The sequence below is a fragment of the Drosophila subobscura genome, chromosome U (genome assembly GCF_008121235.1).
Source record: "Drosophila subobscura isolate 14011-0131.10 chromosome U, UCBerk_Dsub_1.0, whole genome shotgun sequence".
NCBI lineage: Eukaryota > Metazoa > Arthropoda > Insecta > Diptera > Drosophilidae > Drosophila > Drosophila subobscura.
Genome location: NC_048534.1, coordinates 2,832,261 through 2,844,400, shown reverse-complemented (window position 1 = coordinate 2,844,400; position 12,140 = coordinate 2,832,261). Strand labels below are relative to the sequence as shown.

At 49.5% G+C, this 12,140-nt stretch overlaps 4 protein-coding genes across 6 annotated transcripts; 2 read left to right on the top strand and 2 right to left on the bottom strand.

The window, feature by feature from the left end:
• Nucleotides 1–241: 241 nt before the first annotated feature.
• LOC117901039 (protein gurken) lies at nucleotides 242–2,519 on the bottom strand. Its single transcript, XM_034811648.1, has 4 exons — nucleotides 2,328–2,519; nucleotides 1,876–2,179; nucleotides 1,062–1,724; nucleotides 242–1,003 (listed from the first exon to the last, which is right to left on the bottom strand). The coding sequence occupies exons 2-4, from the start codon at nucleotides 1,943–1,945 to the stop codon at nucleotides 798–800; spliced, it is 939 nt and encodes a 312-aa protein (XP_034667539.1). The 5' UTR covers nucleotides 1,946–2,179; nucleotides 2,328–2,519; the 3' UTR covers nucleotides 242–797.
• Nucleotides 2,520–2,885: 366 nt separating this feature from the next.
• On the bottom strand, nucleotides 2,886–6,147 carry LOC117901035. Its single transcript, XM_034811640.1, has 2 exons — nucleotides 5,024–6,147; nucleotides 2,886–4,960 (listed from the first exon to the last, which is right to left on the bottom strand). Exons 1-2 carry the CDS (start codon nucleotides 5,948–5,950, stop codon nucleotides 3,026–3,028), a joined length of 2,862 nt encoding a protein of 953 aa, XP_034667531.1. The 5' UTR covers nucleotides 5,951–6,147; the 3' UTR covers nucleotides 2,886–3,025.
• A 47-nt stretch (nucleotides 6,148–6,194) lies between these two features.
• Nucleotides 6,195–6,677, top strand: LOC117901040 (DNA polymerase epsilon subunit 3). Its single transcript, XM_034811649.1, has one exon. It carries the CDS (start codon nucleotides 6,286–6,288, stop codon nucleotides 6,661–6,663), a length of 378 nt encoding a protein of 125 aa, XP_034667540.1. The 5' UTR covers nucleotides 6,195–6,285; the 3' UTR covers nucleotides 6,664–6,677.
• Nucleotides 6,678–6,835: 158 nt separating this feature from the next.
• On the top strand, nucleotides 6,836–11,781 carry LOC117901033 (DNA repair protein complementing XP-G cells homolog). 3 transcript variants are annotated; one of them, XM_034811635.1, is made up of 5 exons: nucleotides 6,837–7,101; nucleotides 7,169–7,344; nucleotides 7,416–8,829; nucleotides 8,863–9,620; nucleotides 9,677–11,781. In XM_034811635.1, exons 1-5 carry the CDS (start codon nucleotides 7,014–7,016, stop codon nucleotides 10,985–10,987), a joined length of 3,747 nt encoding a protein of 1,248 aa, XP_034667526.1. In that variant the 5' UTR covers nucleotides 6,837–7,013; the 3' UTR covers nucleotides 10,988–11,781. The 3 variants fall into 3 exon arrangements, with proteins under 3 accessions (XP_034667525.1, XP_034667526.1, XP_034667528.1); XM_034811637.1 differs by having other exon boundaries at nucleotides 6,838–7,101; nucleotides 8,884–9,620; XM_034811634.1 differs by having other exon boundaries at nucleotides 6,836–7,101; nucleotides 7,416–9,620.
• The last annotated feature ends 359 nt before the right edge of the window (nucleotides 11,782–12,140 follow it).

Sequence of the window (12,140 nt, the reverse complement as noted above, 5' to 3'; positions counted from 1 at the left end):
CCATACGCGAAACGATGATACTGAGATGAATGTGAGGAGAATTTTTTGAATAATTTCTACTATACATTGTAACTGTAAGTTCGAAGAAATTTGTAAAGAATTTTTGGACGAAATATTGGATAAAATATATATTATAAAATATAAACACCCAACAGCGTGCTTCACTGCCAGACCACTACAGGGTAAAGCCAACCAAAATCGGAGCTGAAAACGAAAACACAGTTGACAACTTTTTGTGTACTTTATGAGTCCCATTTCTCTTTAATGCACTACTAACAAAGAAAAAAAATACATTTCTCCATACAATACGATTGGATGTAACAGAGTGTTACGGAAATAGTTGCGCGGGAACTGGAGGAGTAGAGTAGGCGCTAAGATTATGTTCTAAGTACATTCTAAATATTTCGTTATGGTTTAATTTAACGTACGTAGCGTAGCGTAACGTAACAAAATGTTACCACAAAAACAAATCTACAAAAGCTCCAACGAAAGCTTAAAAAGCGAAACAAATGAGAATATGAGAATTAGTAATGTGTGCGTCTTTTGCAACTAAATAGAAAATCAAATCCTACTAAGTATACTAAATGTATTCAATAAATTAAAGCGTTAACTTTGCGTTGCGCAACGTAAAGATATGGTCATAGAGTCCTACCATCTACAAAAAATTCGAGTATTGTGAAACCAAAGTCGTTTCCAAATCAACAAAAAAATAACTGCATACACAAACTGCAGAGTTGCCCAGCTGGCAAAATTAATAATACAAAAACGCCGCAGCCCGGCCTCGGTATGGGACTGGCTCAACATCTGACAAAAAACCGTTGCTTGTGCAAGTTTAGTTCTTGCTGCTTCCGGCGGTACTCGGGCGCATGACGGAGCATGAATACGGCCGCAAACAGAACGTAGATGGTCGATAGGAGGATGAGCATGGGAAAGGAGAAGACAATACGAGCCATCCGGATCTTCGGGTGTGCCTCCAGGGCCGGCGGTGCCTTCACATAGTCCCCTACAAAGCGAAACAATATATGAAAGCTAGAATTGAGAATTGTACCGTTGCGTCTCACCGTTCCAGTTCTTGAACTCGCATCGCAGTCCGTCATAGCCGTCGGCGCAACGGCACCAGTAAAGGCTGTTGTTGCCGAGCGGATAACGGAAGCAGTTGCCGCCATTCAGGCAGAAGTTCGTCTTGAAGGAGTCGCTGCAGGGCAGCATGGTGATCTCGGTCGTATCCTTGACCTTGTGCGGTGGTGTGATGGTAGTCGAGAGCGAGGTCACCGTAGTACTTAGCGAGTTGTCGTCATCGGGTGCTAACTCGCCAGTGTCAGTGACAGTAGTGAGCGTCGTGGTGTCGGTGATAGCATCGGTTGTGGATGTGCTCTCGCCAGTTCGCCCGGATTCTGTACTGCTGACAGGCGGCTCTCCCAGTAGCTGTTCTTCTAGCATAGGTTCGACGGATGCATCCTCGACCGTGTTAGGCAGGAGTTCTCCGTCTTCATTCGGTTCCGGTGGAACTTCCCGGACTGTGGCCTGCAACTGCTGCTGCTGCTGCTGCTCCTCCTGTTGACGTTGCTGCAGTTCCATCTGGTTGACCAGCTGGACCACATGCTCCTCTATCTGCTGCTGCAGCTCGTGGGCATGCTCGTGCATGTGATTGTGAAAATTGTGCTGATGCTGCACAATTTTCAGCGTGTGCTCGCGAAGTAGTAGAATTCGACTCGAACAACAATCTGGCGGGTGGGAAAAAGAGATCAAAAAGAAAGAGAGTGGGAGTGCAAGTGCAAAATGAGAAAGAGGAGGCTGCCATTCCGATTGAAATTGCACTGATACGGCAGCACCTAAACAGTTTCGGCGGCTTTTATTGGGTTGTGGCGCTCTTACCTGTGACGGCGACAATTGTTGAGAGCACGAAAATTACTTGGATTATTTGAATAAACGGGATTGGCATCATTGGAAGACGCCCCAAGGCGTTTCGAAAGTCTGTGTGTGAAGCTGCTGCTTGACGGGTAAGTGGAAAATATGTTTTGTGGACTTGTGTCCAGAAAGAGATCTAAGGATCGAGCAACGGCGTCTGGGCCGCGAATACAATTTGGCGTCGTCGCAACAGAATCCGACCCATATTCGTACTACACATTTGCATCTCAGGCAGACACTTGGCTGTGGGCAGCGGCGTTTGTGGCTTTTACTGCAAAATAAAAATAGAACTTTATAGCGCGCTCACATTTTCTGTCACACGATCACAAAGACACAGAGAGACACACACAACGCACACGCGCAACCCAAACACACACGCTTGGTGTGGGGGGCGGTGAGCTTATTATAGAACCACATACTGGAGAATCGCAATGAATGTCGCATTGAAAAGCCTTTAGAATTATAATTATTCATGAATCATTATTGTGTACTGTACGGAGTGGTTATTTGAAAATAACTAAATTTAATTGGCCGCTGCACAGCGCGGGAAGCGAGCTCCTTCTCTTTTTTTAAGAAGTTGATGCGCGAACGTTGGAAAAGAGACTAAAAGATATTGAGAAAAACAGAGGACTGAATCGGATCGGATCAACAGATGGACCAGAATCAGCAGCAGCAGCAACAGCATGCGCGCTCCCACCGTATGAATGAAAATAGTAGAGAGTAGAGTGGAGGAGCGCGTGTGCCATACAGAGAGAGAATCGAATGGGGCGCCAAAAGAGAAATGCAATGCAAAGAGGAGGATGCACAATATCAGTGATCTCTCTTGCTCCCACACTTGGTTGTATTGAGAATTTCGGTAATTGGCGGAAATCGATGGGAAAGCAAGTGTGAAATATTTTGCAGCATACTTCTGAGCACACCGATAAAAGTCGCACCCTCAAATACCCTATCTTTTCAGACGAAGAGCAAACACACACGAATGTTAAATTAACTAATTTAATTACTTATTTTAAGCTTAAAATCCATTAAAATAATTACACGTAGGTATCGACTAATATCCCAGGAGAATTTGAACTGTGAATTGCGTGCAGCTAAAAACAAATAAATTCCCACGGCTCTAGGTCTGCGGCTGCCCCGGCTGAGTCACCCCCAGGTGACTATTCCCCAGGAAGTCCAGCTCCGGGCACTGAGCTATCGCCCGACCAATGTCGTATGGCTGCAGGCAGAGCGGCACATTGGCGGCCGGCGTAGGCAGCTCTTCCATGGTATCCTGCTGGAGCTTGACCGCTATCGAGCGGCGCACCAGACGCTCCACGAACATGCCCAACACACGGCCTAGCAGCGTAAGGGTCAGCGGCTGTGAGACACCCGGCGTACACTCTTCCGCCTCGAGGCTGATGTTGATGTCCTTGCACATGTCCTGGACCAGCTGCGTTGCTGTCTCGAGGTGCTCCGGCGGCGGCAGGTACAGCAGCTGGCGATTGTTTGCCACGGGCCCGCAGCGTGGACGACGCTGACTAATGTTCCGCGTATTGGACAAATCCACACCCAAGACATCGATGAATCCTTGATCCTCGACTACTTGCTCATGCCCCTGAAGGCGACCCGTTTGCTGCACTATCCAACCATCCATACGATTTGTGGAGCCGACACTGCAGTAGGCCGAGAGGTGCGGCTGTGGATCCTCCTTCAATTGCTCCTGGACACGCTGTGCCAACTGCTCCCCGCCGCCCAGCTTCACTGGCCTCTTCTCGGAGGGTGTCAGCATCTTCAGCGGTGGCGTATACCCATGCAGACGGGCAAAGCTTACGATCTCACGCAGACTCCAGTAGAGCTCCTTGCCACTGTCATGCATCTGCTGTAATCCCAGGTGCTGCAGCATGCAGCGACGCAGATACCGTGCCCGCAGGTACTCGTAGCAACGTTGCCGCAAGGCAGGCTGTGCCTGGAAGGCCACCAGATTGGGTGGACACACAAAGGGGGGCTCCTCTTCCACTTTCGGATATCCTATCAGCGGCAAACGACGCAACAGAAACTCCACAGCGCTGCGCATGCTCTTGAACTGAGCGCTTCCAAAGATGTGATCCAGTTTCCGGGGTCGAAACGGCGCTGCAGTCACCAGAGATGCTGACCAACGTTTCTGCAAGGTGTTGTTCAGTTCCTGCAGCTCCTCCTTCATGTAAACGCTTGTCATGTCCGCATAGCCATGATCGTGCTGGATGCACAGCAGCTGATGACGTCGATTGACCGCCGGCGCCTTCAACAGACTAACTTGCGGCTTTAGAAGTGATCGCTGCTGGGAAGCCTGCTTCAGCTTGCTCTGCTGCGGATCGATGATGTACAGCTTTCCCTCCTTCTGGAAGACTACGTTCTGCTTGGCACGATGTCCATTCTGAGGATGTCGCATCCGCATCGATTTCTCGCTCTTGATCGGGCTTTTGCCATTGAGAACGGGCAGGTAGACGACAGATGGACGCGAGGCGCTTAGGGGAGCTGCATTGAGCCGCAGCGGCGGTCTGGCATGCATAGTTCCTGTGGACGGCTGCTTTTTGGGACTATAGCTGAGCTTCAGGGGCTCCGTGACCAAAACCGTGGGTTCAATCTGTTCAATGTCGTCGCTCATTTCGATCTTGTTGATGCCAGCAAAGAGGTTGTCATCCAGTTCCTCCTTGTTTTGAGTGATGGATATCGTTCTGGGCTTCAAGCATTCCAAGGGGGATGGGAAGGAAGCTGGAGGAGCCACAGCAGGAGCTGAAGGGGCAACCGCAGGTGCTGGGGGAGCCTCAAATGGTTCCTGCTTGACCTTTGTTTGTTCCGCTCTCAACCAAATCTCGAGAGTAGTCTCCGCGCCCATTGTATGCAGGCCACACATTGTCTTATCCAGCACGACCGTGTGCATCAGCTGCACGGGCTTCTGTCGCAGATGATCCTGGAAGAACAGCTGTATCCGCATAGGGAACTCGCCCCAGCCACGACGATTCAGTTGAAAGGGCGGCGCATAAACATCTACAATATCGTTGGGCCGATACGAGTGATGCAGTTGAAAGCGCACCTACAACGAAGATGGAAGACGGGGAATGGGTTAAACTATCTCTTGAAATATCTCAAGACTCACCTTCTTGATGTACGTCTCCAGCGGTTTTGGTAGACCTTTGCCCTGGACATAGACTAGCCATTTGTAGACAAGCGCCTGGCCACTATTCCCTTGCCGCTGATCCCCGCCAATGTATTTGGATGTATTGCCCACCACAAAGTGGAACTTGTTCTTGTTGTTCAATCGCGAGGCATTCAGCTCCACTTGTTGCCGCTGCTGTCGCTCGTATGCCTGACGACTGGTGGATGGCAGCTCGTCCTCCACCTTGATATTTACTGCTGGTTGCTGTTGGTCCTTTGAATGATCAATGACAATACCCTGGTCGCGTATCTTTTGCTGTCGGCGACGCTCGGCCCGACGGTGTGCGGGATTTCGCTGCCTTATCGTCTGCTTGGCCAGTGTGGCAGCCGTGCGTTCCGGCAGGTGGTTCTGAATGGGTATGGGCCGCTTGCCGACAATCTTCTTAATGGCCGGATGCAGCGGCAGCTGCGGACCAGCACTCTCATCGCCAAAAAGGGTTTCGCCACCTCGCACTTTGGCCACGTCGCTGGCCGTGAGAGGAACCTGTTGCTTCCGATAGAACTCGCTGACCACTTCAAAGCGCAGCTTGTCCAGCAGATGACGTGCCTGCTGCAGTCGTCTGTCTATCTCGGCCAGCTGCTCATCCTTAAGCGAGATTTCCCTCTGAAACTCGACCTGCACAATCTCATAGATACGTTCGAACCGTTCCGTTGTGTCTGGCACGGGGCCCTGTGGCCGAGATGATTTAACCAACTCTTCCTCCTCCTCCTGCTCAGCCGCCGACTCCGGCTCCAACTTTGTGCGCTTTTGCTGGGTGGTGGCTGCATTCTCACAGTCCTCATTGGCTGCAGCTGTTGAGAGGTAGTCTGGATCGTGATACTCGCTGTGTTTGCGCTTCTTTGGCGTCCCTGGCGCGCTCTGCTCCATGTGCTGTGCGCGGCGCTTCTTATCGTGGGCACACGCACAAGGCTCGTATCACCTGTGTTCGCAGAAAATATATTTAAAGTCTCGCCGAAGCTGGTTGCACATTTATGCCGTCTTTTTGGTAATAATTTACCAAAATATATAAACAATTGAATGCGAAAATGAAGCGCAAACAAATGTGGACTAAATTGCTAGTGTTGTAGGTCGCTGCATTTCATGTGCGTGCGCGTAGTCGCTACCCAGCACTGTCAGCTGTTTTGTTTGCGCGGGAAGAGACGGACGCCTCCAGCATCAAAATTTAACATTTGCAAGTCAAACGACCAGAAATTGCAGCAAGGATGGTTGAACGTATAGAGGATCTGAATCTGCCCAATGCGGTGATTGCGCGACTAATCAAGGAGGCCCTTCCCGATGGAGCGAGCGTGAGTAAGGAGGCCCGTGCTGCCATTGCGAGAGCTGCATCGGTCTTTGCCATTTTTGTGACGTCCTCTTCGACGGCGCTGGCCCACAAACAGAACCACAAGACCATTACGGCCAAGGATATAATGCAGACACTCACGGAACTGGACTTTGAGAGTTTCGTGCCGTCGCTTTCGCAGGATCTGGAAGTGTATCGCAAAGTTGTCAAGGACAAGAAAGACATCAAAGCCAGCAAGAAGGATGCGGCAGACGCCTCAGCCAGTGGCAGTGGAGCAGCAACCGAAGAGGCAACTTAGTGATGGATAGCAAATATAACCCCAAATCGAATCACGTAAAGAAGATGTAATTTTAAGCTTAAACTAAAAAAATTATTAATGTTTTAATTCATATTTCGTAAGAATCTTTTTACATTTATAAAGTTATCTACATTATCCAAAAAATGGCTGCAACGTCTTGTCATATAGAGCATTAAAACACACAAATCGCGAGTTTCCAATGTCTACTGTACTCACGTGCCACTCACAACACTATTCCTCGCCGCTTACAACACTAAAACCCGGTGTGCTCCAGCGTCTTGCGTCTCACAGCAAACAAATTATTATTTATTTTGCATGTTTTATATTATTGGAATTGGTGAATTGGCAGCATGGGAGTCACGGGCTTGTGGAAGCTAATCGAGCCATGCGGCAAGCCTGTGCCGGTTGACACTTTGGAGGGCAAAATACTGGCCGTGGGTGAGTCTTCGATTTCGAGGCTTTGTGAAATTCTTTCTAATGGAAAATTGAAAACACGGCCTTGCAGACATATCCATTTGGCTGCATCAGGTTGTGAAGGGTTTCCAGGACAGCAAGGGTTCCGCTCTGAACAATGCGCATCTCTTGGGCTTGTTTCATCGCCTGTGTAAGCTGCTCTACTACCGCGTTCGTCCCATCTTCATATTCGATGGATGCACGCCACAACTTAAAAGGGATACAATTGTGGGTTTCGTCTTTGATTCATCTTTACCTTTCTCTTACTCGACTAACCTTTGCTTATGTCCTCGTTGCAGGCGCGTCGCCAGCAGCAGCGCAATAAACTCAGCAACGAAGCAGACCGCATACAGGCTCTGCTGCTGCAGTCCCTGGCCAGGGAGAAGGTTGTGCAGCAGGCGCTGGGCAAGAATGCGGAGCTTTTGCTGAAATCACCAGTGAAACGCCCGCCTGCTAGCAAGTCGAAAAACGAAGAGGATGATCTATTCAAACTGCCAGAATTGCCGTCTTCGGCCGCGGGGCAGGACAACCAAGATGAAAGCGATCAGGATTTGGACTACACCAGTGCCAGTGCCAGTGCCACATCGGATAGCTCTTTTGACGAGTCCACCGCGCGACATGCCTACAATTCGAGTCTGCAGGCCATCGATGTCAGGAGTCAGAATTTTAAGAACCTGCCCGCCGACGTTCGTCACGAGATCCTCACCGACATCAAGGAGACTCGCAAGCAGTCCTCCTGGGGTCGCCTGCATGAGCTGCCCGCCCGTAGCGATGAATTCTGCTCCTTCCAGATGAAGCGTTTGCTGAAGCGACGCGCCGTACAGGAAAGTCTGGAGCAGGCCGAACAGGAAATGGGCGGACACACGCTTACCTACTCCGAGCTGTGTGACTTTTTTAGCGAGGAGGGCATTGTAACGCCAACGGCCATAGAGCAGAGCACGCGACAAATAAGCTCGGATGAGCATACGCGATTCCTGCTTGTCAGGGATCTGAAGAAGAAGGCATTGGAGAGTGCCAAAATCGAGCCGAAGATGGAGACAATTGAGGAGCTGCCAGAAACAAAGCCGCCAGTTTATGAGGAGAAGCCAACTACATCCAGTAAGGCGGAGCAGGCAACCACATCCAGCAACGAATTCGATGCGGAATTGGCACAAGCCTTGGCCCTCTCACTGGAAGAGACCCAGAAGGTGTACGATGAGAAGGACTACGACTACGACTCGGATCAAGAGTTGCGCCTCAATCGCGCCCAAAGCAAACAGTTGCGGCACGCAGCCAAGGGCCCGGCGAGGGCATACATGATTGAATATGGCGGCATGAACGATGAGGAGGTGGGTAACATAATGGAGTCCACTCAATTGAATGACACGGATAGCCTGGAGCGCTTGCTAGCCACAACTGCAGTCCAGGACGATATGGCCAACGATTCCACAGAGGAGGCCGAGCAACTCTCTAAGGCCATTGCCGAGAGCAAGAAAAGTCTCAAAGAGAATCAAGTGCAGCCTGTAGACACGGACACGGATTCCGATTTGGAGGAAGTGGCAGCGCCTGCTCTAGAAATTTGTGTGGACATCACTGAGCAGCTGAAGCCCACCAACGATCTGTTTGCGGATATTTTCGAAGAGGAATCAGACAGGGAGAAAGCGGCCGAGGGAAGCGAAGATGGTGAAGATTTCATAGAAGTGCCAGCGAGTGGGGAAGTGAAGCTCATTGAAGATTCACCCAAACCAATCTCAGACGAAATTGAAGATTCACCCAAACCAATCTCAGACGAAACAATCGAAGTTCAAGAAAGCCAGGAAGAAATGCTCACAGAACTGCAAGAGGACAAAGAGACATCCGAGGCAAAGACCAAACCTGATTTGGACTCCATATTGAACGATCTGAAAAGGGAAACCGAGGCAATCAGAGATATCAAATTAACAGTGGCCGAGCCCAAATCAATCCCCATTCTCGAGCCAAAACCAAAGCCTATTCTAAGCTCTATTCTCGATGACCTGCAGAAGGAAATCGCTGACGTCAAAAACATAAAACTGGAGCAAGTCAAGCAGAACAATAGCGCAATCATTGAGTTGTCCTCCGACGATGAGGCAGTCTCCAAATTCAATGCCACCGCCAAGTCCGAAGAAGCAGGTTCCACCAAGACCGAGGCAGTGATTGTGTTATGCGACAGCGATGACAATCAAAAGCAACGAATTTCACCCAACAAAACACCCAGCAAGAATAAATCCATCAAGGATTTCTTCGAGACAAGTTATGTTGTGAAACGGACACCGGACAAGTCGCCAGCGGTTGAAAATGCCACGCCACCGGGTACTCCAAAGGTGCCGCAACCATTCTACAGAAAGCGAACACCCAAATCTGATCGCAAACGGCCTGCTGATGCTGCAAACGAGAGTGATGAGGAAGTGTCGCCCACTAAAAGGTCCAGCAAAGCGTCGAAGTCTCTTTTTGAGGCAAACGAGCCAGAGCCGGCTGCGGCTGCGGCTGTGACTGTGGATCCCGAGGTAAGCGTTAGGTAGGCGACTAAATACTTAGCTTATCCATAACTTTGCTGTTGCAGGAGCTCATCCGAGACGCAGCAGAGGCACTCAAGTCGCAGAAGACCTCCGAAGAGCTGCAGGAGATGGCTGATAAATTGTCCCAGGAACGTAAGGAATTGGAAATCGAACGTAATCGGCAGGACCGCATGGGCATGTCCATCAGCCAACGAATGAGCATTGATTGCCAGGAGCTGCTGCGTCTCTTCGGCATCCCGTACATTGTGGCGCCCATGGAGGCGGAGGCGCAGTGTGCCTTCCTTAATGCCACCGAACTTACGCACGGCACCATCACGGACGACAGCGATATCTGGCTCTTTGGCGGCCGCACTGTCTACAAGAATTTCTTTGCCCAGAACAAGCATGTGCTGGAGTTCCGGGCCGAGCAGATCGAGCAGACATTCAACTGCAATCGGGGCAAGCTGATACAGTTGGCTTGCCTGGTGGGCAGTGATTATACCACAGGGATTCATGGCATTGGTGCTGTGACGGCGCTGGAAATTCTCGCCTCATTCTCGAGCGCCAGCAATGCTGCAGCTGCGGATGGCGGAAGCCCAGCCGCCAGCGGCAATCAATCGGTTTTAGCCACTTTGCATAGGTTTCGAGACTGGTGGCAAGCACACAACAGCACCAGCCTCCCGCCAGGCAGTTCAGCGCGTCTGGCGCTTCGAAAAAAGCTTAAGAATATCGAACTGCACGAGGGCTTCCCCAACATGGCTGTGGTAGAGGCGTATCTGGATCCCAAGGTGGACGACAATCGGGATGCCTTCAGTTGGGGCTCACCGGATGTGGAATCCATAAGAGAATTCACACGCAAATCTTTCGGCTGGACAACATCCAAGACAGACGACATCCTCCTGCCGGTGATTAAGAAAATCAACGAGAAAAAGATTCAAGGCTCCATTCGCAACTATTTCACGGCCAAGAGTGCCCTAAGGGTGCAACAGCCGCAGGTCAGCAAGCGCGTTCAGCTGGCCATTGACAAGATGTCGGGCAAGATCGATGCAGAGACGCCGGAAAAACCGAAAAAGGTTGTGCGCACCAGGCGGGCCAAGAAAGCTGCGACGACGGCGGATGAGCCAGCGGATGCGGAAGCCGAAACCAAGCCCGCACGTCCCAAGCGGGGCAAGCGGAAGGCTTCAACAACAGAGACAACCGAAGAACAGCCATCCACATCGCAGCCGATGACAAAGCCTGGAAAATGTCCAAGGATACCAGATACCAAAGAAATCATACCGCAAAGGGAAAGGGACCTGGAGCAGATGCGCCTGAACAAGGCCAAGGCAGCGGAAGTGCTGAAAAAATCGGCAGCAGCCAAAGACAACAAAAACTAGATCCAGATTGAAATTTCACGTTTACAATTATGAAACTCACATCTTGAGACAAGTTATAATCATGCATGGAAACTCGAAGGAGCTGGACATTAGCAAGGAAAGTGTTCAATGCCTCACGGTATAGTCCATCAATCAGACCACAAAGAAAAGTCCAGCCAGAAGCTAAGCACAAAATAGAACACCAACAAGTAAAAGGTAACCCAGAGAAACCCAAGCTTGAGATACTGCCAGGAACTCATTTGGAAACGAAGAAGTACAAACTACAAACTTTAATGGACTTTAAGTCCATCAATTGGTACGAAACTGTTGAAACTAAACACAGAGTTAAGCCTTCGTCTTCGTCTTATATTCGTTCGCATGTTGACAACGATTATGTGGCAAAGCATCGTGCAAGTGCACTTGGCGGAGCTGCGAGGACAAAAACAAAAGGCTGCAAAAGTAAACAAGGCTGATGAACAACAGTCCAGATGGAGGAAGCAAACCCGAGGGAAGCCTCTGCCCAGAAGATCTCTCAGAGCACCTCGACAAACTCACCGCATGCGAAAAGCCATGGAATCAATTGCCGATGAGCTCTCGCAGATGTAGGTGCAGGCAGAGCAGAGTGGAGAATTCTCAGACGCAGAATCTTGGTCAGGGAAAAGTAACTGTACTCAGTGCGACCTGTCGCAGGATAAAGGCACATATATTGAATATACATACATGTAGATTAATTTTGTATTCGTATTGCATGAAACAAACTAAAATATTTCCTTACAATAAACTATGTAGACCCAGCTACAAAATTAAGAAAATTCAATCTTCCCGCCGACAGCTGCAACAGCATTTGAAAATGTCTACTCTCTCTCTCTCTCTCTCTCTCTCTCTCTCTCTCTCTCTCTCTCTCTCTCTAAGTGTGATTCTGCTCGTTCGTATCTTTAATCATTATTTTTTAAACAATACAATAAAAATAAATCCTTAGATTCGACAATCTTGTGAAAAATTGATTAATCTTTCCTATAAAATTATATTCAGTGCTTAGAGTGCTAGCTAGCTATTTACATATATTCAACTGATTCTGAAAATCGAGGAATTTGATTTCCGTAAATAAAGAGAGAGAAGAATTAACCCATCGACGACCAGTGGGTGTTCAAACATACGCACGAATATTTAGAAT